General features: G+C 45.2%; 2 protein-coding genes across 6 annotated transcripts in view; both read left to right on the forward strand.

The window, feature by feature from the left end:
- LOC146707023 (uncharacterized) overlaps positions 1-4,819 on the forward strand; it is a 53,109-nt gene extending 48,290 nt beyond the window's left edge. For 2 of the 3 annotated variants that reach the window (XM_085458339.1, XM_085458341.1), the window contains exons 20-25: positions 46-186; positions 2,994-3,168; positions 3,249-3,479; positions 3,666-3,791; positions 3,953-4,074; positions 4,377-4,819. In XM_085458339.1, the coding sequence (XP_085314465.1) occupies positions 46-186; positions 2,994-3,168; positions 3,249-3,479; positions 3,666-3,791; positions 3,953-4,074; positions 4,377-4,433 (852 nt within the window). In that variant the 3' untranslated portion in view covers positions 4,434-4,819. The remainder of the gene's footprint in view (positions 1-45; positions 187-2,993; positions 3,169-3,248; positions 3,480-3,665; positions 3,792-3,952; positions 4,075-4,376) is intronic. The other variant, XM_085458340.1, reaches the window with a different exon arrangement.
- Positions 4,820-8,197: 3,378 nt separating this feature from the next.
- LOC146707025 (E3 ubiquitin-protein ligase TRIM39-like) lies at positions 8,198-27,297 on the forward strand. Of its 3 annotated transcripts, XM_085458345.1 has the most exons (11): positions 8,198-8,290; positions 11,140-11,656; positions 14,837-14,990; positions 21,709-21,804; positions 22,150-22,239; positions 22,345-22,488; positions 23,736-23,883; positions 24,128-24,172; positions 24,281-24,307; positions 24,518-24,693; positions 25,007-27,297. In XM_085458345.1, the coding sequence occupies exons 2-11, from the start codon at positions 11,151-11,153 to the stop codon at positions 25,373-25,375; spliced, it is 1,755 nt and encodes a 584-aa protein (XP_085314471.1). In that variant the 5' UTR covers positions 8,198-8,290; positions 11,140-11,150; the 3' UTR covers positions 25,376-27,297. The 3 variants fall into 3 exon arrangements, with proteins under 3 accessions (XP_085314471.1, XP_085314470.1, XP_085314472.1); XM_085458344.1 differs by having other exon boundaries at positions 24,281-24,693; XM_085458346.1 differs by lacking the exons at positions 24,128-24,172; positions 24,281-24,307.
- The last annotated feature ends 208 nt before the right edge of the window (positions 27,298-27,505 follow it).

Genomic DNA, 27,505 nt, shown 5'->3' on the forward strand with positions numbered 1-27,505 from the left:
TCGTTTTATTCGCAATTCTGTTTCTTTGTCCTTCCCTGAACGTAGGAGGAGGAGCTGGATGAGTTCCCGTTCGACATGAGTGACTTTGTCACAGTGGACGAAGTCGGAGATGTGGCCGAGCTTCCACTCGAAAGATCAGAAGAAGGGGAGACCCCGCCCACATGTGTCCCACAGGACACTCCACAGGTAGCTTCACCGTGGCTGTGTGCACATAGAGCTTGAAATCGACAGGTAGGGACTTTTTATTCTCCTGCGGTTATCACTTGTGATTAAGGACGTTTCAGCCGATGCTCTGTTCTCCTATTAGCCACTGGTGTTTTTATACTCGGTGAATTCTGAAGTCCAACCTGTCACTAGGTGTGGCAGTTCATTTAACCTTGAAATGACATGGAGGCTCTCGGGGATTATAAAGAAGAAATACCCAGAATATGTTTTTACCCCTCAGCTGTAAAGGCTGATGGGGTGCTTCCATCACCCTGCCAGGCGGGTGGCACGGACACCTGTGTGAATTAGGGCTGCCACGATTAGTCCACTAGTCACGATTACGTCGACTATCAAAATCATCGACGACTGATTTAATAGTCGACGCGTCGTTTGAAGCTTTGTAAGATCACAAAAGACGCAGGAATAAGTAGCAGGATTTAAGAGTGTAATAACGGACTGAAACAGAAGATGGCAGCACTGCATGTACAAGGATGTCAGCTGCCGTTAAACCCCGAAGAAGAAGAAGCAGCTGTGTCCCAGAATTCATAGCGCAGCCCAGCTCTGTTGTCAACAATGGCGGCAGCTAGTTAGTTTTAATATTACTCTTATTATTCTTTCTGGGTCACAAAATAAACGTTTAACATATTTTCAGGCGAGAATGTAGCTGTGTAAACCTCAAATATTTGCTCAGTTTATCAAGACACCACATATTTTCAAAAGCGCTCCGACGTTTTCGGAGACGTCTGTTACCCACTAGCTCGATAGCTAGCCGGGGGCTAGGCTCACTAGAGCCGTGAGAACACCGGACTCCCGGCAAATCGTTTTCAAACCCACCGCCGTCACTTAGCTTAAAATGTTATTGTTTGGCTTTTTTTAGTATTTTATTTGTTCCTGAGTAAATCGGTTTGGCTGAGATTAAAGTTATAGTTTTTACACAGCTGAATAAACGTCAAGCAGACAGCTGATTATCAGAAGTGTGAGAATTTACTCCTGTGTGCTGTTATATTTTAGATAGCAAGGAGTTTATTAAACTTCACCAAAACAATCTGCAAACTTCATTAAACTTTAATAAACTATCATCTTGTCTTTATTTTTAATTAGCACTTAACTTAAACACTTCAAGCTGTAAGCTAATGATAGTTATATAAGAGCAGATGCTGCTGGTGCAATAAGCTGTACGTTTTACATCCAATGGATGATGATGTGATTAGTCGACTAATCGCAAAAATAATTGGTGACTAGTCGACTATCAAAATAATCGTTTGTGGCAGCCCTAGTGTGAATGCAGTAACCAGAGAACGAGCTTTAGGAGCTTCCAATAGATACCACGGGTGTTTCTACTAGGAGGGTGACCGGTAACACCGCCATTATTTATTTATGGGTCTGTTTGGTTTCTTGTCACCACAGACCCTCCTGGTTTTAGCTGTCCACAGGCTGGTTGCCTGTCTCCATCACTCTATCCATGTTTACACTTTAAGTCTCCTAATCTTCATGACTCCACTGCTTCATCTGCACCCACAGACATCCAATAATAATAATGGATTGGATTTATATAGCGCTTTTCAAGGCACCCAAAGCGCTTTACAATCCCACTATTCATTCACTCTCACACACTGGTGGAGGCAGCTACAGTCGTAGCCACAGCTGCCCTGGGGCAGACTGACAGAAGCGAGGCTGCCATATCGCACCATCGGCCCCTCTGGCCAACACCAGTAGGCAAGTAGGGTAAAGTGTCTTGTCCAAGGACACAACGACCAGGACAGAGAGCCCGGGGATCGAACCGGCGACCTTCCGGTTACAGATGTGCGTCCCCTGAGCCACGGTCGCCCCAGAATGGATGCTGCAGGCTTGTGGTAAAAACAAAGATCCTGTGTTTCAGTTCTTTAGTCAAACTGAAACTAAATCTACACCAGAGCTCAAAGAAGACTTTAAAAGCCTGATATGAAGCTGGAGTAAGGGCTGCTACAAATCTGGGAATTATTAAGCAGGCCATTCTTTCGGTCAGTAATTGCGATCTTAATGACTTTTTAATTATTCATACATATTTGATAAGAAGAAATCAAAAAGATCTGTTGGGGAGTCTTAGAACAACAGCTGCTAGTCTCTGGACTGCAGCCTGTTGTGTAGCAGCACAAGTGTTGTGTTATAGAGAGTCACAGAGAGCCAGCATGTCTAATCCACTCAGAGGCTCTCAACACTGAAGGAGTTTTATTTTTACAGAACTAAATTACAGAGACAGTCGCCTCACTGCATTTTTGTATTATAGGCTGGGACAATAATACAGAGAAACCCCACAGTGGGAAGCAAAAACTCCTTTATAACAGGAAAAGCCTCTGAAACTGGCTCCGCCTCCCAGTCTACTAACAGCAGGTAAACAGCAGTGTGAGAGCTCTGTGGGGCTGATGCAGCACCGTCTAGAAGATGAAATGGAGCCTGAAGATTCACTTGTATGTGAGGAGAAGGATTTTAAATTCAGTTCTGGATTTACTGTCACTGTGGGAGAAATAGTTCCTGCTGCAGTATTTTGGATCAGCTGAAGAGAGTTTTTAGGACTTCCTGATAATAATGAATTACAGTCGTCCAGCCTGGAAGTAATAAATGCAGGAACTAGTTTTTCAGCGTCACTCTGAGACAGGATATTTCTAACTTTAGAGATACTGAGAAAGTGATTTTAATGTGGGTTTGGTGTGTGCATTATTGATCCTTGTGTCATTGGTACATGAGGTGGACCTGAGTGTGAGTGAGAAACTTTACAGCAGCATGTGCCGCCTCTTGTTTTCTACTTCTAGGACGCAGCCATTGATGTCACAGCAGCTCCAGCGAAGTGTGAGCTCACACCTGAGGGGGATGTAACAGCTGATCTGCTTCCCAGTGCTGCTGTGTCCCCACCGCCAGCTTCACAAGCCAAGCCTGCACACAGCCCAGTGCATAAACCATCCGAGGCTGACATCACACCTCAGCCAGGTACTCTGAATAAACCATGTTTTTTTTCAGCCCTTTTGTATGTGGCATACTTGAACCTGAAGTCTGTCATTGCCCTTCAGATACCTCATTAACTGCTGAGTTCACCCCAGAGGACCAAAGTGTTCCCATCCCTGTCCCTGCAGCAGCTTCCTCCTTAGCAGCAGAAAGAAGCCAAGATGGCGATGAGGAGAATCCTCTGAAACCTCGTGAGTCTGTTGAAGAAGAGAAGATGGGATTGGTCAAACAGGAGGAACACTTGAAGGTGCAGGATCAGGAGAACAAGGACAGGAGAGAGACAGCTGCAGAAACTGGTGAGGTGGATTCATTTAGCCTCTTACATTTAGCACCTTAAGAAGAAGAAGTGGTTGGCTGATGGTGCCATACACAGATTTGCCCCCCGAAGAAATCACTGGACTCTGTTTGAACAAACAGCACTGGTCACCTGGGATAAGATCGAGGGGTTGAGTTAAGCCCTGTTTTTGTCCGGTCTGTTGCAGGGAAACGGGAGCAATCTGAAAGAAACTCCAATGCTGAAGAGGAGAGCGAGAAGCCCAAATTAGAAATGGAAATTCCCAGAAAAACAGAACATTCCCTCCCTCCTTTTGACCCCAGCAACCCAGTTGGTAAGAAACTGTATTGTCTGTATTTGTTTAGCATGGCTCATTCACAGCTGTTTGGATGTCCTGACATCTGAATTTAAACTCTGAGTCAGCAGGATTTATGCATTACTGCTAAAATGCACCCCACAGTTAGACCAAGAGTCATTCTGTGTGTCCATCCACAGGTATGGAGTTCCTGGTCCCAAAGACGGGTTTTTTCTGTAAGGTGTGCGCTCGGTTCTTCAGCGGCTCCAAGGAGGCTGAAATCAGCCACTGCAAAACCCGCAAACACTACGAGACCCTGCAGGTAGCAACACGCAGTTATTAGTCTGGATGTATGACGATGGAGCTCAGTCTGGTTTTTGTTTCCTACTTATTACCAGTCTGAGTGCACCTTTAAATAAGCAGGACTTAAGTAGGCAAGAAGTTTGCTAACGTGACCAAAATAAAAGCCTTACAGGTAAAACACACCTGGCGTAGGTTAGATTCATCATATAGTTTAGGCTCTGATTGTAACAGACCATTTTACATGTCCACACATTTGTTTGATCACAAAGAACTTGTTCTGCTCTAATCGGTTTCTTATGGATTCTGTCCACGTTCTCCTAGAAATACTTGAAGACGTCCAAAACAACGAGCGAGACTGCCAAGCCCGACTCCAGCTGAATGTGCTCCTGATACTTTGGGTCCAGATTCTCATGTCGATGTAGATTTAGTTTGTGTCACATTTTAAACTTGAACGGTTAAGTTTTTTTTGTAATGTTTGAGGTTTCATTGATCACTTTAACTACTCGAGCTAATTCTAAAGACAGTGGCTGTTTGCTTCACGGCGGTCGCCACATCCAAATCTGATGTTTATTTTGGTTCTTGATGGGTGGGGGATGCTGAATTTTGATTGCATCTGATAGATAACATTAATGATGGAAACTGTGCGGCTGAAGATGAACTCCATCAGGAATCGTACACAATCGAAATGTTTTTAGTGAACTGTTGTTTTCCTCCTGAGTCTCATTTCAGTTGTGAAATAAAGATATCAATATTCTGAGCACCCACATCTGTAATATTTGATTGGCCAGATGTGTCCATCACAAGCTGTTATCTAATAAGCATGCAGCGTTTAGGTTTCACAGTCAGGGTAAAAAGTGTAAAAATGTTCTGCACACTGACTGGCGAGCGTTTGGAGCATCTACGTACATCTGAAGAGAGAAGGAGAACTCGCATTATAGAATAAGGGGAAATGCACAGTACAGCTGCTGATCAGTGCTGAGTAACAGAGTCATGGAATACTAGAAGCTCAGTTACCAAAACAAACTTGTTGGTCAGGCTGTACAGCTGTTACTGATCAGAGATTTCCATAACACAGCCTAGCATCACACACAGTCTGTGTTTGCAGGAATTGTTTGCCATGTTTGCAAACAATTCCCTTATCGATTCCAGTCGATTATCGATTCCAGAACGACGTCACCACGTTGCGGAGCGTCATTTACCTGGCAGGAAACATGGCGGCTCAAACGCTCAAAAGTTTGGTTATACTTCACGAGAACGGATGACAACAGGGCAACTTGCAATATTTGAAAAGTAGATATTTCATTTAAGGGAGGAAACACTACGAATATGCAAAAGCATTTGCTCACAAAACACACGATGACCTTAAATGAATGTCGTGTTTTTAATTCAGTAACGTTTGCACGTCCTCTCCCGTTAATGCGGCAGGTAAATAATCAACTAACAGTGCATATTATGTTAGCGCGATCTGCCTTATTACAAACCTGCCATTACTGTGCGTTTAGTGACCATGATGAGACAGAGTCTGGCTCAGATGCTGGCAGTTCTCGCTGCAGTCTGCCGGTAGCGTCTCCTTTCAGGCAGGATAGACGAATGTCACCGAGCAGTGACTGTTTGTGGTCAAAGGCTTGCACCCGTTTGCCACAGCAGATGATTTTCAGTAAGTGAATGTGTTTAATTGTATGCAGGGACATTACTGGATATTCTTGTGTAATTGCTACTGAAGAATATTCATTTTATTATTTTACATTTACAATGTTTTTCCTGGGGATCCTGTGACACCCCATTGAAGAGCCGCAGGCTGGATCTCTTAAGATCTCACTGTTGGGTTTGTAAGGCCATGTTACTCCTAAATGTCTATCCTGTTCAAAGAGAAGATATAAAACAAAGTTCTAAGCTAATCGACCTTAGTGTTCTCCTTTTTTAAAAAGAATCGATAAAGAATCGAATCGTTAAACAGAATCGAAAATGGAATCGGAATCGTGAAAATCTTATCAATACCCATCCCTAGCAGCAAGAGTGAAACCAGTACAGTCTACAATAAACACAGTTAAATAAAAGTGCCTTATACTCTGAGATAATACAGAAATGTAAATATATAAAAAAGTGATAAAAGTTCAAATGAAGTTGGTTAAAAACAGTAAAATTAAGACTGATGTGTAGGAGAGAAGTGCAAATTGCTTTAAAGTCTTTTGCCTGACAGGCGTGTAAACCTGTCCCAGAATGAAGTTATTGTACAGCTTTATAGAGAGAGGTTTTCTAAAGTGTTCTTTATGGCAGCGAGGCTGAATCACTCTGCTGCCTCAGAGGTGTGGAGTGGGTGTGATGGGCTGTCTGTGATGGAGAGGGTAGGTTCAGTGACCTCCTGGCCCAAATTCTGACCAATGATGCTTCCGGCCTCGCAGAGTAGTTTGTTCATCCTGCTGGCATTTCTGGCACTGACGCTGCCCCCCAGCAGACAGCAGCAAACTAGATGGTACTCACTACCACAGAAGAAGATCTCCATCATCAAAGGATATGAGCTTCATTAGAAAGTACAGTGTGCTCATCCCCTTCTTGCTTGTATGAATGGGTGAGTAAGGCAATTGTATCAAGTACTTTGAGTGCTCAGGAAGAGTAGAAAAGCGTTGTAGATGAACATTTGCCATCAGCCACCTGGGAAATGATTTACTAACGGCTTTTTTGGCACCAATAACTGGTTGTGCTCTTCCTGTGAGTGAGTGTCGATAAAGTCCGTCCCTAATCATTTTTTAAAATGGGAAGCGCTACATCAGGGCGCAGCAAGACATTGACAGGTTGGTGAAAGTTAGGAGGTTTAAGAAACAGTGGAAGAAGGCATCAGAAATGGAAAGGAGAAAACTTGAAGCACTTCAGTGTGAGGTGGAGAACATAGTGAACTGTGCAGGCCTAAATGGGCATTCCTTATAGTCTCTGCAAGCTAAAAAAAGTTGGCTTGGAGAAAGAAATCATACCAGGACTTGTGGAACGGCAGTAGAGATCCTAATTCATCACACAGTTCAGTTAATCAGTCTTAGCTACACCCAGGTGCATGTAATGAAGCATCTCAAACAGACTTTATCTCTTTATTGCTTCAACTCCCAGAACAAACACGCATTATGACAGTGTGCAAAACTCTGATGTGGGCATCAAGTGTCCTGTATGATTTAACAGACAATGTGGAGATACAGAAATTCTTATATTGCTGCCATATAACCTGCATCATTATAACTGCATTGATAACATTCTTTACAGCATTATTCCATCTAATAATATTTCTCACAGTATTGATACTGCATTACAGCTGTTTATTGAAGATGTCCATTTGAGGATCCTTCCATTATGTTAACTTTTATTACAGGTACGGTTAGAAGTATTTTATACACATTGCATATCTGTGCTTATTTTGAGTTGATGTTCGGTTCATTAAGGGTCTTAAGCTTCACTGGCGTGACTGTCCAGGTGATCCATGCTGAGGGAAACTAGAACATAGAAGGATAACTGCAATGCATGCTTACAATACATATAATCTAGGAATGTGTCAGACCTGAGGCCTTAACTCATTTGGTGTCTCACTATATTTTATTCTACTTGGTAACAGACGATCAGAGTCAATAATTAGCCTCAGAGACCCTGAGGGCTTGAAGTTTATTACCTTGTATGGAAGGTGTTATAGAAAAGAGAAGTTCTATGTCTGCTTATAGCTATTAAAGATGTACGATTGACTGTGACTAATGTCTGGAACCTATTTTAATCTGTCATTGACGCCATGGGGGGGCGTGTACCCCACTGCTTTATAAGTATCCACAACATGTATGTTGGTCAGAAGACATATGTTGATGTTTTCTCCGGGCTGTTACAAACTCATCGTTTGATTGCACTTTTCTGGGGCCTCCGTGGTTTGTGACACTGCTCTACATTGATTGATTTCGCGACAGTTTCTTGAAATAAAAAGCATGTGCATTATCTAATTAGAGCTGTGTTTGCTAAAGAGCTGTGAGACAGAGTTGATCTAAAACAGCATACCTCTGCAGCTGCACCTGTCGAGCAGGTCTGTTTGGATAAATGTCGTGGGTGGGGTGGGGGGGGTTAAGAGGAGGGATCAACAAAACAATGAAGGAAAAATGACACGAATGAGAAAAGTGAAATCCAGACTGACAGGAGCAAGAGAAGGAGAGGAACGAGCTACAGGGAACATCTCGTACAAACACTCAAATACAACCTCTCTGCTGAAACTGCAGGTAAGACATGTTCACTAACATGTGAACTGTGGACTCTGTTCCTGTTGTTAGTTGGTGTCTGAATAGGATCAGTTCACCCAGCAGCCTGTAGAGCGTCAGCTGTCTGTGCACATGTCAAAGGAAGCTCTGTATATGCCTATATGTAACACAAGTACTGATATTTAATGTTATCATGCAGTGTGTGAAAGTGTGTAAAAACATGCAACAACACACGCTACCTGTTTATACTGCAGCTTTACAGCTTTAATATCAAAGCTAAATGATGTAACTTCAGGAAATGGTTGTGCAGGCAGGTGTTATCGAGCTGTGTGCCTGTACGGTCTGATACTCCAAATCTGTTTCATGACGACGTGAAAGAAATCAGCAGAGAAAGGCAGCCGTGGGTGTGGGTCGCTACGCCACATGAAACTTTATATAAGCCTTTGACACCAGTGTGCTCAACAGTTATACAGTCTGTTGTTGACATGTGTGCGCCGTCACGATACTTTTACCAAAGCTGGATTTATAAACCAAAAACATTAACAGAATCACAACGACAGTGATGGGTCATTGTCGGTCACACTGACTGTTGATCAGGTTCAAATTCAGCCTTTTGGTTTTATACCAGTGTTTCCCCCAAAGTCTCGTCAAAATGGTCAAAGTTCACATGGTCTTTGTGTTCTTATTGGTCAACAGTGATTCTCTGTCATGATGGCCATTTTGGCACTTTTTCACATAGGACTGGGTAGGCGTGGCTAAATCACTATTTAAAAACCACGTTTTGTATTCAGTTCATCTTTGTCTGATTAAAAAAAGTGATCATTAATCTCACACGTTTAATTGTGACCTATACTTTTTCTTAGCACTGAGGTTGTGAGAACAACACAAAACCTCACCTCCATCATAGGTTCACCAGTGTTAATATAAAGCACTGGTATAAAGTGTTACACACAGATTTTACACATTACTTTTCATAAATGTTATCATCTTCTCTGAGGAAGCTTTCGGATACACGACAGCTCTGTGATGTCTTGCATATTTCAGTAATGACCACTGTCTTCGGATTGTTTACCACATGACTGAGTAATGGCTCAACAATGCTGGTGGTGCTTCCTGTACGGTGGCTGCTCGCACGTTTTCATGAGCCAGTAAATCTGTCTGTTATTTATTTTATTTTGCTTCTTTACTTTCCTAAAGCACTCATATATTGTGTTCCATCATTTTTTCCAGTGCTGTACAAAAAGCAGCTGATGTTTGGATTAGTGAAGCTTCCACTCTGCTAATTTCACACGACAGCACATTTCTGCCTGGTATGAAGAAACTAACAGAAAGATCGCTCTCATGAGGTCACTGTGACAGAAGCAGGCTTCCTTTCACTTCTCTTATTCATGAAATAACAGTTTATTGTTGAATGCTGGAGCGAGGTGCTTATACGACATAAATACATATGATCCTGCCAGTCAGAGTCAGCTGATCTCAGTACAGCACACACTAAAGAAACACGAATGACTTGCAGTATTTTTTCCTCATTGCCTCGTTTAACTCGGTAATGATGACGTCCTGGCCGAGAATATTCCAGCCGAGCCTGAATTTCTTGATCTTGCGCAACTACTCCTTTGTATATTTTCACTGTGTGTTTTAGCTTTAGTGTGTTTAAGTTAAGGAAGTGCACACTCACACTGAGAGTCTCATGCTGCCAGCAGCTCCAAAGAGCTTCTGAATCAGTTGATGGATTAGGCGAACAATGAATGTTTTAGAGTACACTTAGGTTACATGTTACCCAGCAAAAAGGGGCATGAATCCTCTCGGTACCTGTTTGTCCTTCACTTTTGGTTCTTGATGGATATTGCTGAAGTCGAGCTTTAGACCGGTGATAATGAGATCATTTTAATGATAGTAATATATGAGCTAAGACTGGGGCTGTTAGGCTGTATCAGAGTGCAGATATCCAGGCTGGACGAGTGAAACCAGCCTATCAGTCCAGCTCGTCCAGGTTTCAGGATGAAGCGAGTGTTTGCAGCACTACTGTCACTGTTCTGTATATTATTGTGTAACAGTGACTGTTCCTCGTCTGCGGTCATGAATTTTGAGTACGTTAGCTGGGCCAGGACTTGCTGAATGGAATATGGCTCCCATCTTTCATAGCAGTGACCAACAGGTGCTTCGACAGGAAATGAAGGAAGCTGGTCAGAGGGCGTGGCTTGGGTGTGTCAGACACTTGAAGAACAGGTGGATGGATAGACAAAAACATCTAATAATTCAAAGTTTATCACTTCAGCTTGTATTGGAGAGGTGGATGTTGCCCAAGATAATACCTCCATCCACTCCATCACTCACTGGCCAATCACAGGAGCAGAATGAGATTACCCATAATGCACCACTAAATGACAGGATATCATTCCTGTCTCTGGATATCTCTGTACAACTCCTCCATTTCATTCACAGCACACAGTGCAGTAGTTCCAGCATTACTACTGCATCCTCTACAGAGAAAATAACAAAGTACGGGATCTTAACCATACATATCCATGTATATATATTTAATATTCTCTGCTATTAGTATCTCTTAGAGCTATTTTGTTTCTATTTTGTAACTTTGTAACATATTGTATTAATTAGTCGGTTACTGTTCTCACTGCCTCGAGTAACTGGGAACACATATTTTCAGGGATAATTAAAGAGTTCTGGTTCTGATTCAGCGTAGTTTGGAGTTCCCATGAACAAGCTCCAGACCAGTTCTGTATAAACTCAGTCTTTTCCTGTGGCAACGAGAATTAGATGAGATCTGAACAGTAAAGCTTTTGAAAGTCATGTCTGCTGATGCACACGGTTTAATATTTTTCTAATCTTCTGTCTGTCTCTATATGCAGCTTAAAACTAAATGGCTATGTCACTACCTGCTGCCTTCCTGTCTGAAGAACAGTTCACCTGCCCTATATGTCTGGAAGTATTTACCAAACCGGTCACAACACCATGTGGACACAGTTTCTGCCAAACCTGCATTTCCTCCTACTGGGACGGAAACAGTACAAAAATGTACCAGTGCCCTCTCTGCAAAGAGTCCTTCCTCAAGAGACCAGCTCTCCATATCAACCTGACCCTGAAGGAAATAACTGAACAATTCAAGCAGATGGCCGGCTCTCCTGTGGCTGACAGACTTGGAGGAACGGAGCCTTCCAGGTCCCCTTCCCATCATAATCAACCACTGCCACCCAGATTCCAGAGGCAGGGGGAGATGCCCGAGAACATCTTTGCAGAAATGATGTCACGTTTTCAGCGCCCGCCAGACCCCGGGCTGCCTCACGCTGCACTCCCCCAAAGCCAGAGTCGAGATGGTGCTCCCTTTGTCAGGACGGAGCATCACGACCCCCCACCACCTTACCCCAGGTACCGAAATATACTGAAATATTGCATTACAATATATTTGACTGAACCACATTAATAGTAAATGGACTGGATCTTATGTTTTCCAAGTGCTTTATACATGCCTCATTCACCCGTTCATGCAGCCACCTTTTTCTACACTTCAGTGCTTCCCATGTAGCAGTCACACATTCACACTCTGATGGATGCGTCAGCAGCTTGGAGTTACTGTCTTCACTGAGGACATTTGGCACGCAGACTGGTGCAGCCAGGGATTAAACCACTAACACTGTAGCTAGTAGATGACCTGCTCTACTGTTCAGTTTTATTCATATATCTCCAAATCACAGCAGCAGTCACCTGAGGGCCACAAAAAGTCTGTAAAGTTGGACTCAGTAAATGACTTCACATTTGTAAAGAGACGTTCACGAAGTTACCAAATAGTACCAAACAATCATCCAGATTTCTCTGGATGATTGTTTGTCATTAGTGTGTCAGCGGGATGTTTGTGAGAGTAGTGCCACAACAAAGCATAAATTATTTAATTTTTTTTTTATTTGTTCCAAATTTGACTTTATAACTTTTCAGGTCTATGCCTGTAGTGGTGAGGTATGTGGGGGGACATTTTCATATCCTCTACACAGAGTCATGTGAATGTTTGGGCACCCCTGATAATCCTCATATTTTTCCTTCATAAATCATTATTTGTTTGGATCAGCAATTTCATTTCAATGTGTCATATAGGAGACACACGCAATGATATTTGAGAAGTGAAATGAAGTTTATAGGATTTACAGAAAGTGTGCAATAGTTACTTCAACTAAATTAGGCAGGTGCATAAATTCGGGCACCCTTGTTGTTTTATTGACTTGAATACCTTTAGCACTAATTATTGAAACATAAAATGTGTTTGGTAAGCTCATTGACCCTTGACCTACATACACAGGTGAATCCAATCATGAGAACGGGTATTTAAGGTGGCCAATTGCAAGTTTTTCTCCTCTTTGCATCTTCTCTTGAGAGTGGCTACAAGGGAGCCTCAAAACAGCTCTCAAATGACCTGAAAACAAAGATTGTTCACATCATGGTTTAAGGGAAGGATACAAAAAGCTGTCGCAGAGATTTCAGCTGTCAGTTTCCACTGTGAGGAAAATAGTGAGGAAATGGAAAACCACAGACACAGTCCTGGTTAAGGCCGGAAGTGACAGGTCGAGGAAAATCTTAGATAAGCAGAGACGAAGGATGGTGAGAACAGTTAGAGTCGACCCACACACCAGCACCACCGGCGCCAGTGTCTGGCAGCCTCGCCTCTGTCAGTGCGCCCCAGGGTGGCTGTGGCTACACAGTAGCTTACCGTCACCAGTGTGTGAATGGGTGGATGACTGGATGTGTAAAGCGCTTTGGGGTCCTTAGGGACTAGTAAAGCGCTATACAAATACAGGCCATTTACCATTGTTCAACTATTCTGCACACTTTACACAAAGAGATGCTGTATGAGAGAGTGATGCAGAGGAAGCCTTTCTGTGCACCTGCCACAAACAGAGTCGCTTGAGGTTTGCTAAAGCACATTTGGACAAGCCGGCTTCATTCTGGAATAAGGTGCTGTGGACTGATGAAGCTAAAACTGAGTTATTTAGACATAACAAGAGGTGGTATGGAAACAGAACACAGCACTCCAAGAGGAACACTTGCTGCCCACAGTAAAATGTGGTGGCACTTCCGTCATGCTGTGGGGCTGTGTGGCCAGTGCAGGTACTGGGAAATGAAACTGCTGATCCAAACAACCAGTGATTTATGAAGGAAAATCATGAAAATGATCAAGGGTGCCCAAACTTTTGCATACCACTGTAAATGCTACAAGGCTCCCACAGAGAGGACCAGATTTACTAAGTGGACACATTAGCTTGATGCCACAACAGCAGAAACGCTTTGATGGGAGGATTCAGCAGCAGCAGTGGACAAGCAGACCCGATGAGGGAGCGAGAAATCGGAAAATGAAAAAAACAATCAAATACATGCTCAGAGATTTTACGTGAATAAACATCCATCTCACACAAATCAATTAGTTAAACTACAGACACGTCTTAAAAACATATAGGCCTAGACAACCTGCTAATACTTTTCATTCCTCGTGGGTTTGTAAACTAATAACAGTGTTATATGACGTTTGGCTGCTCTGTGCTCTGCTGTATGGAGAGATCAGCACCTCGTGGCTGTTTGGTAGTTTAAATGCTTCAGATAGTCTCCGACCCCTGCTCTCAGGGAGTCCTTACCACGCCGACTGTTTACAACACTTTACAACAAAACTACTTTCCAGTATTAAGCACATTTTATGTTTATGCCTGTTTGATAAACAGTCCAAAGCCACAGAGATTCCCTTTGTTACGATGAATAGCACGAGCCGTCATTTGCGTTGGAACGACCTGAGCCCCTCCACTCCTCTTCTTTGGAAAAAAAGAAAAAGGTTCAAATGTTTCATCACTTATTGAAATATACATGTTATTAAACCAACTCAGCAGTTTCAAACGATTGAAGAGAAGGCGAGTGGGCTTCTTTAGGTTTGTGAAGACATCCGGCCTGGCATCCACGAGGCTTCTTCACTTTTAAAACAACAGACGCAGACTCTAGTAATGGTTGTCCTCTTGGAAGGAGTACTGAGACTTCTTAACCATTACTAATGGTATTAGTCCTCAAGTGAGACAAGGTTTTAGCACTGATGTTTACAACAGAAACATTTGTATGGTGCACGTTTCTGGCCTCCCATTCTCATTTTTAGACCACTGGAGTATTTTTGCATTACTCACAGCTCAAAAGCATCTTTTGTTTTATACTGGGTGTTGCTCAGGTCACCCACTGCCTAAAACAAGTGTTTCTTGACTGGTTGGCCATTGCAAACAGGAGGTTTGAACAGGAGGTGAGTGGTTGTGCTGTGTTCACAAAGATATCTCGTCAGTATGACATCATGAACGGACGGGAAAAAAACTGTGTGAAACAGATTGTTTAGAGGAGTGTTTGCATGTAGTATCAGTGTACATATGACAGGAAATAAGAAAAGCAGAGTAAGGAAACCTTTTGTGTTAACAGCTAAATGTAACCATACACGTGTCAAACTGTAAACAACTGAATAATATGTCCTGGAAACCAGACGACAGGTTAATCAGTCACTTACATGTTACGGCTTTATTCAAATGTTGACATGTCCAGTGACTCGGATTTGCCGCCGTGCCCCATCCACCTGAGAGGTCTGGAATTCTTCTGTCGCACTGATAACGTGTGCGTGTGCAGCACGTGTGTGGGGACGCCAGATCACCTAGGACACAACATCACCCCCGCCAAACGAGAGTGGCACTTGAAGAAGGTTTGTGCATGTGGTGGTTGGCTCACAGCTAACTGGGCCTCACTGACTGGTTTAGTAAAAGTTCTCTTTGAGAAGATTAAACCATCATGCTGCGGGGATTTGTTGCAACTTTGTTGTAGGGTTGGGAATTCTTACAGTTATTGTGATGTTGATATGTATTTCTTTAATTTTCAGAATGTTGAAGGTTTTTTTCCTCACAGGCTCCTGATATGCTGTCATGGCATGATTCTAATTTTCACAACAGAATAACTGGAACGATGGATTCCAGTTTGGGCTGGCATGTCCAAAGGTCAGAGTATCAGGTGGAGCTGTGAACATCCTCACTGCTAAACTCTGGGCTGGACCACACAGCTGTGCTATCATGCACAGTCTGTTAGAACTATGTCTCTAGGTTTGTGTCTGTGCAGAACCACAGTGGATTGAGATGAATCCAGATGTGACTGCAGGCTTTCAGCTTTGATTCAGCAGCTTTAGCAAAACTCCTGCACTCACTGTTCAGGAATTAGAAGCTTTTCTACACAGTCTCCCTTTTTCAGAGGCTCAAGGTGAACGAGAGTATTTTCAACATTTTAATTTTTAAAAGTTGAATTATGTATTAATACACACACATTTAAATATAACACTTGTATTTAATATTTTAATGAAAAACGGCTCCCTGATGTTTCGAACCCTAAACTGTAACCATCTCCAGCTGCTGCTTGTTCGTGCGTCTCTGAGCCTTCAGTTTTGTATTCAATAAGCTGCTCTATAGAGTTCAGTTAGGGTGACTGACTTTGTTATAATATCCCATTTCTTTATCTTGATAAACTCTTCGGCAGAGATGGGCAGTAACGCGTTACTTGTAACGCGTTACTGTAATCTGATTACTTTTTTCAAGTAACGAGTAAAGTAAGGGATTACTATTGCAAAAACGGTAATTAGATTACGTTACTTTCCCGTAGGAACGCTGCGTTATTGCGTTACTAAAACCGTGATTTTTTTGGGAGAATGTCTCACGACAGTGACGTAAGCGAGCGTGTCGTTCGTGACAACAGCTGTGTGCAGATCAACAGTGGATCATATATCGATTGTGGGAGAGAGTATGAGCGTGCAGCGTTTAAAGCGTGGAAGTACTGACCTTACTTTGAGTTTGATTCCATAAAAAGTGACAAAAACATTAGTGTCCGCTGTGCGTGGGAAGAAAACTTCTCTTTACGGCGAAAAAACCCCTAAACTTCTGAGCAAGCACCGAGTAGCTACGAGGTAATGGGAAACTCACAGAGAAACTCGCGGATTCTTCCACTGACTGCTGCGGCTCACCTGCACCAGGGTAAACCTCCGCCTACCCCACTCCTGCTTTACAGGTGTCAGCCGGGGATCAGCTGATCACGGGGTCGGGGTGTTGTCCTCGGGTCAGAAATGACCCCTAGGTGAATGGCAAACAGGTATATGGGAATCCCGAGGACAACACAAGGGTTAAAAGAGAGACACCACCCACCTGTTCGCCGCTCAGACATCATTCTCTTCATGTCAGGAGCTCCGAAACTCTGCCGACGTCAGTCTCCGCCTGATTCAGCAACCGTGAGTGTTTTTCCCTTCGATCCTCTTTTTCATCCCGGCTCCGCTAGCTCTCTGTCTGTAACGACAGTTCCGAAGCCACGCTTCGTACACTGATCGTTACTAGAATAACTGCGTGTCTGTTCCAACCCACCGCTAGCCTTCGCCGCGTTTGGGTCTAGCCAGCACACCACACGGGCACACCGTCCTACTGTGTGTAATTCGCCCGATCGTGACAGGATGTCTGAGCCGCATATAGACCCAGCGGAATTCGAACGGCTGAAAGCCGAAGTTCTATATCTTCGCGGTGTGGTAGATCGGATGTGCACAAAAATGGAGTCCCTCACCGAAACCGTCCTCCAACTTTCCACTTCCGTCACTTCGCTGCAACGTCAGCCAGTGCCGGTGAGCGCGGAGCCCCGGATCGGACTGCCAGACAAGTGGAACGGAGTTGATGGCCGGCCTGATGGTTTGCTCACCACTTTAGACATGCTGTTTGAGTGTCAGCCCACTAAATACACCACCGCCCGTGCAAAGGTCGCACTACTAACCTCTCTCTTGTCTGGCCAGGCTCAGGAATGGGGCGTGGCTCTCTACAACAATAAATCTGCAGCTTGCAATGACTATGCCCTGTTTGTGGAGGAATTAAAAAAGACGTTTGTTCCCCCTAGCAGCGAAGTGGAAGTGGAGTCACAGCTGCTTCATCTACGCCAGGGCAGTCGACCCGTCTGCCACTTTGCTTCTCAATTCCGTACCCTGGCCGCTAAGCTACAGTGGGGAGATGCTTCTCTGCGCTCTATTTTTCTGGAGGGACTGGCTGATTACATCCGGGAGGAGATGACCGGCCGTGAGGCTCCTAAAACCCTGGACGAGGCCGTGGACCTCGCCCTGAAGATCGACCAACGAGTGATGTCGCGGCCTCACCACACCCCTCGGGCCTTCAAACCCTTCCAGCCTCAGAGGACCACGTCCTTGCGGTCACCTCCCCCCTCTGATGGAGCCACTGCTAGCCCAAGCAGCACATCCAGCGAGGAGCGCATGCAGCTGGGTGGACTCCCCAAAGAGGAGAGAGAGAGACGCTGGTGTGAGGGTCTCTGCGCCTACTGTGGATCAGCTCGACACCGTCGTCCCCAGTGCCCGCTACGTCCGGGAAACGACGACGCCAGGTAGACTGCGGGGGAGTCCCACCTGGCCCTTCCCACTCCTCTGACCCCTCTCGTTTCCTGTTACCAGTAATATTTCTCCTGACACACCAACAGTTCTCATCTGAAGCCCTCCTGGACACCGGAGCCGCTGAGAACTTCATCGATCAAAAACTAGCCACTCGACTTCGCATTCCGTTAACTTCCGTCGATCGATTTCTCCCGGTGACCTCAGTGGATGGGTGACCACTCCAACCCTACCCGATCCAGTTCCAGACCCAGCCGGTTCGCATGTCTATTGGGGATCATCAGGAGGAGATCCGGTTTCTAGTAGTCTCGGCCACGTCCTCTCCTCTCATCCTCGGATACCCCTGGTTCCGTCAACATGACCCCCACGTCTCCTGGTCTTCCTGCCAGATCCTGGACTGGGGTCCCCGGTGTCCACGCCGCTGCCTTCTCTTCCGGACTGAAAAGGACTCTAAGTCAGAAGAGGCGTCACCCCCGGAGCCCATTGATCTGGATAAGATCCCTCCGGCTTACCATGACCCAGCTGAGGTCTTCAGTAAGAGGCGAGTCTCTACTCTCCCTCCTCATCACTCCTACGACATGGCCATCGAGCTCCTCCCGGGAGCGGTCCCTCCTCGTGGTCGCCTGTTCTCGCTGTCACCCGCAAAGAACAAAGCCATGGAGGAGTACGTTGCTGAGGCTCTCCAACAGGGCTTCATTCGCCCTTCTACCTCCCCTGCAGCTGCGGGATTCTTCTTTGTCAAAAAGAAAGACGGCGGGCTCCGCCCCTGTATAGACTACCGGGGCTTGAATAAAGTCACTGTCAAGAACCGCCATCCTCTCCCTCTGCTATCCACCGCACTCGATTCCCTCTCCCAGGCCTGCATCTTCACCAAACTAGACCTACGCAGCGCCTACAATTTGGTGCGGATTAGGGAAGGGGACGAATGGAAGACAGCCTTCATCATCCCCAACGGGCACTGGGAGTACCTGGTGATGCCCTTCGGCCTCTGCAACAGCCCTGCTGTCTTCCAACATCTGATCAACGATGTCTTGCGGGATATGCTAGGCCGGTGGGTGTTTGCTTATCTGGATGACATCTTGATCTACTCCCGCACCGAAGTGGACCATATTCGCCACGTGCGGACCGTGCTGAGCAGGCTGCTCGAGTACCAGCTGTTCTGCAAACTGGAGAAGTGTGCTTTCCATCAGCGGTCCACCACCTTCCTGGGCTTCACCATCTCCTCCAATGGCCTGACCATGGACCCGCAAAAGGTCCAAGCCGTGACCCAGTGGCCTCAGCCCTCCAGCCTTAAGCAGCTACAGAGCTTCCTGGGCTTTGCCAATTTCTATCGGCGCTTTATCCGCAATTTCAGCACCATTGTCGCCCCACTGACATCCCTCACCAAACCAGCTAACCTGCCCAAGCCCTTCTGCCTCTCCCCAGGTGCGAAACAGGCATTCAGAGACCTTATCCGCCAGTTCACTACGGCTCCCGTCCTGCTCCACCCTGATCCTGCCAGAGATTTTGTGGTGGAGGTGGATGTCTCCAATGTTGGCGCGGGCGCCGTCCTTTCTCAACACGGCCCGGATGGAAAACTTCACCCGTGCTGCTATTTCTCGAGGAAATTCTCTGACACACAGCGACGGTACGGTGTCGGAGACCGAGAACTCCTGGCCATCATGTGGGCCTTAGAAGAGTGGCGGCAGTGGCTCCTGGGAGCGAAAGAACCGTTTCTGATCTGGACTGATCATCAGAATCTGATCCATATTTGTTCTGCCAAGCAGCTTAACCCGAGGCAGGCCCGTTGGGCCTTATTCTTTGAGCCGTACAACTTCCACCTCGCCTACCGCCCTGGTTCCAAGAACACCAAGGCAGACGCTCTCTCCAGGCAGTTCGCCCAGGGCGGCCTCACGTCGGACCCTGCACCTATCCTACCAGCTCATTGTTTCGCTGCCCCCCTTCGGTGGCCCTTGGAGGACTCTATCCGGGATGCCCTGACCGCCGAACCACCTCCGCCTGACACCCCGGCTGGGAGGCTCTCTGTACCATCCCGATGCCGTCAGGAGGCCTTGCTCTGGGCTCACTCCTCCCCGCTCTCTGGTCACCCGGGGCCCGACAGGACCCTCCAACTCCTCCGTCGTGCCTTCTGGTGGCCCTCCATGACCCGGGATGTCCGTGACTTCGTTTCCGCCTGCGACACCTGTGCTCGGGCCAAGTCCTCCACTCAGCCGCCCGCTGGCGACCTTCGCCCTCTCCCTGTGCTGAGACGTCCCTGGTCCCATGTCGGCCTTGACTTTGTTACCGGCCTCCCATCCGTGGACGGTCTTGACACCATCCTCACCTTTGTGGACCGGTTTTCTAAGGCGGTGCACCTGGTCGCTCTGGCCAGCCTCCCTTCCGCCAAATGGACGGCCGAGCTCCTCCTGGACCATGTCGTCCGGCTTCACGGATTCCCCAAGGACATAGTCTCCGATCGGGAGCCCCAGTTCACCGCCAGGTTCTGGAAAGCCTTTTGCCGCCTGATTGGAGCTTCTCCCAGCCCGTCTCCGGCTTCCGCCCGCCATGAAGGTCCATCCGGTTTTCCACGTCTCGCAGCTTAAACGGCGCGTCACTTCCTCGCTGGCGCCCCCCTCCCGGGCCCCGCCCCCGCCCAGGTTCGTCGATGGGGGTCCTGTCTACACTGTCCGGCAGATTTTGGACTCCCGTCCCCGGGGTCGGGGGGTCCAGTATTTGGTGGACTGGGCTGGCTACGGTCCTGATGAGCGCTCCTGGGTGCCGTCCCGCTTCATCTTGGACCCTTCCCTGATCTCGGATTTCCGTCGCCGTCGTCCTGGCCCGTCGGGTGCCGGTCCTCGGGGGGGGGGGGGGGGGGGGGTCCTGTCAGCCGGTGATCAGCTGATCACGGGGTCGGGTTTAAAAGAGAGACACCACCCACCTGTTCGCCGCTCAGACATCATTCTCTTCATGTCAGAAGCTCCAAAACTCTGCCGACGTCAGTCTCCGCCTGATTCAGCAACCGTGAGTGTTTTTCCCTTCGATCCTCTTTTTCATCCCGGCTCCGCTTGCTCTCTGTCTGTAACGACAGTTCCGAAGCCACGCTTCGTGCACTGATCGTTACTAGAATAACTGCGTGTCTGTTCCAACCCACCGCTAGCCTAGCCGCGTTTGGGTCTAGCCAGCACACCACACGGGCACACCGTCCTACTGTGTGTAGCTCGCCCCGCTGTGACAACAGGTGAAAATAGAGCAACAGGACCGCTGAGTCTTTGACTTTATTTATTTTCTGCTGTGTTTTACTTGCATCTATTTGAAAGACTGAGTGTAAACACAAAAAAAAAAATTTATGTGCTGGAATGTGCAGAAAATAGGTTTAAATGTTAAACAAATTTCTTCAAGTCAGAGAATGGTGCATATAATTACATTTTTGCTTGATGCATAAAGTTAAAAGATTAAAACTGATAAAACAAGTTTTAAAAAGAGACTTTTCCATTTGATTAAATTTTGTATGATGGATTATGCAGAAAAAGTAGAATTGGGCTGAAAGATCGATCACTTTATCACCTCTTCAGGTTGTAAATCGTGTTTTTAAAAAGTAACTAAGTAACTAAGTAATTAATTACTTTTGAAAAAAGGAATCAGTAAAGTAACAGGATTAATTTTTTGGGGAAGTAATTGGTAATTAGTTACTGATTACTTTTTTTCAAGTAACTTGACCAACACTGCTCTTGGGTTGCTTTTGCTTTGGCCCATTATCCAATCATGTTTGCTCTCACTCATCAGAATTCATACTACTTCTATCAGCAGTAACACCTGGCTCCACCGTTTTTGTGAAACACCTGAATTAAAGCTGAAGATCTGCACTTCAATCATATTTTCAGTGTTTGTCAGTTGACACAGTTGATTTTAAATCAAAGTCAACTGTCATTGACAAACAAACTGTGCATCTAATTGTATATAAACATGCAACTGCAGCAGAGCATGTTTAATGCGTTGGTTGTTAGACACACTGTGTGTTTTCTGTCTCATTCAGGCTAAGTTAGGTGTTACTGAGGCGGAGCTAAAGGAGCTCATCAGTGAGAGAGAGAGAAAAGTGGAGGAGGTACACAGCTCCCTGCGAGAGATAAAGGTGAGTGATGTGGTGTCAACACGACTGCAGGAAGAAGCTTCGCTTATGGATCGTATGTATTTATTCTCTCACACGTGCACTTTGTTTGTTTGTTTGTTTTGTTAAGATAGCATGCTACATTGTTCCAGGAGCCAATCAGAGAGCAGAGATCTTTAGCTGACACTTGTCCTTAAAAACTGTTCATGTGGCCGAGCTGTTCATGTCTAATGAAATATCTCAGAAAAGAAAATGACAGAATAGATACCAAAAGTGAGCACACTTTAGTTTGTCACATTTTGCATTTATGGTTGTCTCTGAATTCTTCTTTTCTACTTTTCCGCTGGTTGCTGTTCGTGCTTTAATCAGGATAGTGCAGAGAGAGAGACGGATGAAGCCGTCTGTGCTTTTTCCAAGCTGATCTCCAGCGTGGAGCACTGCCAAGCTGAAGTCTTGGAGGTGACCAACTACAGAGACAATCATACTGCACACACTATTTTTGTCTCAAAGTAGACGACACATTTGTCGGCATATTCATGAACACACCCTTTCTGTGGCACCCAGGTGATAGAGGTGACTCTTCGAGCGGCAGAGCGCAGAGCTCAGAGCGTGCTGAGAGAGCTGGAAGAAGAAATAGCTGAGCTTAAACGGAGGAGCTCAGCACTGAGTCAGCTGGCTCTGTCTGAGGACTACATATTCTTTCTCAAGGTATGAATAAATAATGAAATGAGGCACCAGATAAAATAATACAGACGTAATACATTTGCAGTGCTCCACTAGTTACTCCCAGTAACAGATCCAGAAAGTAGCTATAAGTCCAGTTAAGGAATATACTGAGAATTGAGATGCAGAGATGTGAAACCCTGGATCAGGATTACTCATCTTGCTAGAGGCACTAGCTGCTGGGAGACATGAAAATGTCTTCTCCACTCACTTTTTTTTACTCCTGATGCTTTTATGTTATTGTTTGCATAAAACTACCAAATGATTGTCAGAGAATTGTGAGAGCCACGGTTATAGTACTAAAAGCTGGGGCGCCCCAGTCACGCTCACAGAACAGTTCGGTACAAGCAGCGTTTGTTAGGGTGCAGACACGTGACCAGGGAGGAGAGGGTTGTAGAGGTGCTCGTGGTGGCAACAGGAACGAGTGAATGAAGCTGATGAGTGTCGCCCATTCAGTTGCTAGAGGTTGCTGTTAGTCAGTGGGAAATTTCTTCCTCAAGCCTTGGACCAGTCATTAGAAAAGAAGCCTTCCCCAACCAGCTGGCAAAAAGTTTGTGATTCATTTGGTCAGCAGCATATTGTAGCACTGTGGTTTACTGGAATCGACAGATTCTCTGACCTGAAGCGAAACAAGAAAAAGAGAAGATTAGGCTTAAACGAAATGCTGTGTCTTTTGAAACACATCGGCTGTGGCTGAGGCACGACTTCTACTTTGTAGGCATTTCTGGTTTGTGCCACACCTTATACTCCTGCTCAGCCAGTAGGTAGTCAGTAGCAATCTGCTAGCAACCAAAGCATTTACTGGGAGGTTTTTGGTGCAAACTCCAGGAACCACTGCCAACTACCTTTCCAGCAGAAACTACTGATGTTTCCAGATGTAATCTGCAGTGAGGGGAGGGAGTGCATGGACGAGAGTCTGAAAACAAGCAGATATGTTCTGGAGAGAAGAGAGAATGAAGGTTAGTAGAACCTGGACAGAGTTCAATGAGAGGGAGACAGGTGAACATGTAAGGAGTACATGGATGAGTTTGAAGGACAGTGCATGAGAGAGGTGCAGAAGAGAGTGCAGCCAGACCTTTTCCTAAACCGCCGATGAAAATGAAATCGGTGATTATTGGAATTTGTTATTTGGCCCTAAGTAACTGGAATTTGGCTACTTTGAGCATATAGTATGATTAACATGATATGTAACATAGACTGTATGTCTTTATGACATTCCTATCTCCCTGCAGACGTTCCCTTCCCTGTCTGCACCTTGGCAGGCTAAGAACTGGTCCGGAGTCTCTGTGTCATCTCAGCTGACGGCAGGTGTGATTCTCAGGTCTGTCAATCAGATGATGGAGCAGTTTCACAAAGAGCTGCGAATACTGCCAGAAATCTGTAAGTCTTCATTCCCACCTCAAGTTAAACTGGGCAGTAAAGTCACGTTGAAAATTCAAAAGAGCAAATAGTGTCTCTAAACCTTTGCAACTCAATGGAACGTCTGTACAATAGCAACGTAGCCAAAAACAGACCATCCTAGCATTATGTAATTCTAAGTTCAAACTCTGCATGATCGTGTTTTCATTAACAAACATCAAATATTAACTCAACATTACAAAAATGTGTCTCTCCATACTGGTAGGTCAGCAATCGTCATCAAACCAGTCTTTATCTAGACCCAACCCGAGTAAGTGTTTTAATGACAGCACACAATTCTTTACATGTTAATATTCTTCTTCAAATAAATGACTTGAAGAAAATGTCGAGAAGTCAATTTATCACATTTTCTTTGCAGAGGTTAAGAGGGTTCAAGAATATGCAGGTATGGACTTAAATCCTTTTAGCGTTTACTTTTGTTTGAGCCCCGAGCTAAACTGGCGGGTTTTTAGAAACTCCATTTCAAAGACGTTTTGGCATTTACAGTTTTCTGTCCAACTTGTGTACCGGACATCATTCATCTTTAACCCGAACTCAAGTCAGCAGTGTTACAGGGTGGAGGAACTAACCATTGCTCTATCACTGTATCTGTCAGTTGACATCACTTTGGATCCCACCACAGCCCACCCACGTCTCACCGTCTCAGCAGATGGGAAGAGGGTTTACTGCGGAGATCGCCATCAGGTGGTACCAGACAACCCGAAACGCTTTGACCGGGTAGTGTGTCTGCTGGCCAACCAGGGCTTCAACTCAGGGCGCCATTACTGGGAGGTAAGCAATATGGAAACAAGCTCTTTTAGTTTAAACTCTCAGTCTCTGTGTACAAACAAAGCAGTCCATCTGATGGGTACGTGGAGACATGAGCGAGGGGAGCTTTATGACATCTTGAGTTTAGTGAGAAGATTTTATGTGTTTCTTTTTGCTAAATTACTGATTAATTAGTGTTTTTTATTTCTTTTTTTAACATATGGGGGATCTCCCATCATAACTGGAAAAACTATGGCATCCACATTAAAGATCAAAGCGCACTGCAAATTCGGTGTCGAATGTCTAAATTAATCATTACCATAATGTCCTCTTACAGGTGGAGGTAGGGGGGAAGACTGATTGGGACCTCGGCGTGGCCAGTCGGTCCATCAACCGTAAGGGTAAAATCACCGTGAGCCCCGCCCATGGATACTGGTTTCTCAGCCTTCGGGATCAGTCCGAGTTCGCCTTCAGAACAGAACCATCGACCAACTTGACGGTTCACATCAGACCATCTCGGGTGGGAATCTATGTTGACTATGACAAGGGACTGTTGTCCTTCTACAACGTAGATGCCAAAGTGCTAATGTTTACATTCACAGATAGTTTTTCTGATACCATCCATCCATTCTTCAGCCCCTGTACAAATAAATCGGGACGGAATGAGGCTCCACTAATCATCTGTCCTGTTGCAATGACAGAATGATCAACTATATCAAGTGCTTTAAAGTACTGCTTCAAGACTTGGATACAGAAACATCTGCAACTAATAACTGATCATTTTATTCTTTGCAGCACAATAAAGAAGAATATGGCCTTTGGTTAGCATATGCTAAAGCTGCCATTGTGATTAATATTGGCAGAAAATGTGAAATTCTTTCAGGAAAATACGGACTCTGCATCCGTCAAACTAAAGATGAGCGATGAGCCTCAGCTCAACGGCCTGCATTACCGATGGCATGGAGTCGCATGTGGATTTGGCAGTTTACACTTCTGGAAAGGCACACTTACTACATCATGAAACAAAAATTACACCAAAGAAGAGCCAGGACTGTTCAGAAAGTGCTCTCCTTGGCCGTCAGACGTTTGAGACTGCTGCAGAGAATCCTGAAAGCTGCGTCCTCAAAAAGAAACACTTCATTGTGTTGCTGTCATCACATTAAAAATGAGAAAATATTTTCCTTAAAACATTTACAGTGGCCATATTTTGATCATGAATCAGTGTGTGTTGGTATGTCTGGACTACATTTTTTATGTGTGCTCTGTGCCTTTAAGAGTCTCTGCAGTCTCTCCTTTTTCTGATTGGCTGCCGCTGTCTCCGGCAGACCTGTCCTCAGCTGCCCAAGTCATAGGCTGTATCCCAATTCAGGGTCTGCAGCCTTAAAGTACGCAGCCTTAACGATCCACAAGGGCCGCGTACTCAAAGACCGCTAAGGCCGGAAGTGCGAGGCTTGTGAAATCGGACAGTCTAGCCTCCGTCGCGCTGCCCAGGTTGCCTAGCAACCATGATACTAACAGCTGGAAACGTGTCATACAGCTGTGTTTGACAGAAATGAAGGAGAAAATCTTTTGTTCATTTGTTTGTTTCTACATGAGCTTTGATCATTCTCTGTGAGATTAAGCTCAGCTATTGAACGACGTATATTTTAAAGTAAAGGCTTTAAAACCAAGTTAGTGCAAACGTCACTAATGTCACATGACTTTGCCGACATGTGGCCAACAGTAATGTTTTAATGTTCTTTGTTATTAAACATTCGCACATAAATAAGTGACATAATATTCAGTACTTACTTTTAAAAGTTTACTCTTCGGGCGCCCCTCATCCGCTGTTTTTTTCTGCAAATTTATCCACACCCACCGCCGCGCTATGCATTCTGGGATATGTTGGGCCACGAAGTCTACACTGCCACAGCCTTAAAATTCAGGGACATGAAGGACGCATTTGAGGACCGCATTTCGAGCAGCCTTTGAATTGGGACAGCTTTCGTTGCGTCGCTGTGACGTAATCGGCCTTAAAATGTGGCCTTTAAGGCTGCAGACCCTGAATTGGGATACAGCCCTAGTATTTAATCCCTCTGTGTGTCCTGACAACAGCTAGGACAGTGTATAGTACTGTAAATAGCTTTGTCCACTTATAAACAGCACTGAAGCCCACTTCCTCTTGTATGTTTTCTCTTGTTTATTAAATTTGGGAGTTTGGGGTAGCGCTTGTCCTCGTCTAGTTTAAGTAGCACTTCTTTGGAAAAGCTTGTTTCTTTTGTTACTTTAGCTGATTTTGGTTCACCCTGGAGTTTCTGCTTTCAGTTTTGGTATGACTGATGTAGCAATAAACCTCACCTTCATCTGTGACTTGGCTGTTTCTGACTTTGGGGACCAAGGCTCCTTTTTTTAACCCTTGTTGCGCTCCTGTACCCCCAGAGCGGGGCGTGACAGTATGTTCTCTGTGTTAATGTCCTATTCTGTGTTCTACTGATGAATCATCTAGAGGTAGAATCAGTGGAGTTTTTGAATGAGGGTTTTACACATATGTGATTCGGAGCACGGCAGCACTGATGCCACCTCTGTCACTGTTCGTGATTATTATTTTGTCTTTATAAATTCTTAGATTAATTAAATAAGTATACTTGATGTGATTTGATCATTATTATGTGATTATGAATATAATTTGATTCTGCTTTTGCTTTTCTTCTTTAAAATACTTAAAAAAAACTCCAGCAACTAAAAGACTAAATTGTGGACATTCCCTTTTTAACCCTTTGTGAAGGTAAGAATTTGAGCATTAACCAGTTTTAGTGTGAATAGCTCTTACTGGTTACAGGCCCATGTGACCTACTGT

This window comes from Copadichromis virginalis, linkage group LG6 (assembly GCF_057382275.1).
Source record: "Copadichromis virginalis isolate Kocher_CV1m ecotype Utaka linkage group LG6, C_Virginalis_male_GT1.1, whole genome shotgun sequence".
Lineage (NCBI taxonomy): Eukaryota > Metazoa > Chordata > Actinopteri > Cichliformes > Cichlidae > Copadichromis > Copadichromis virginalis.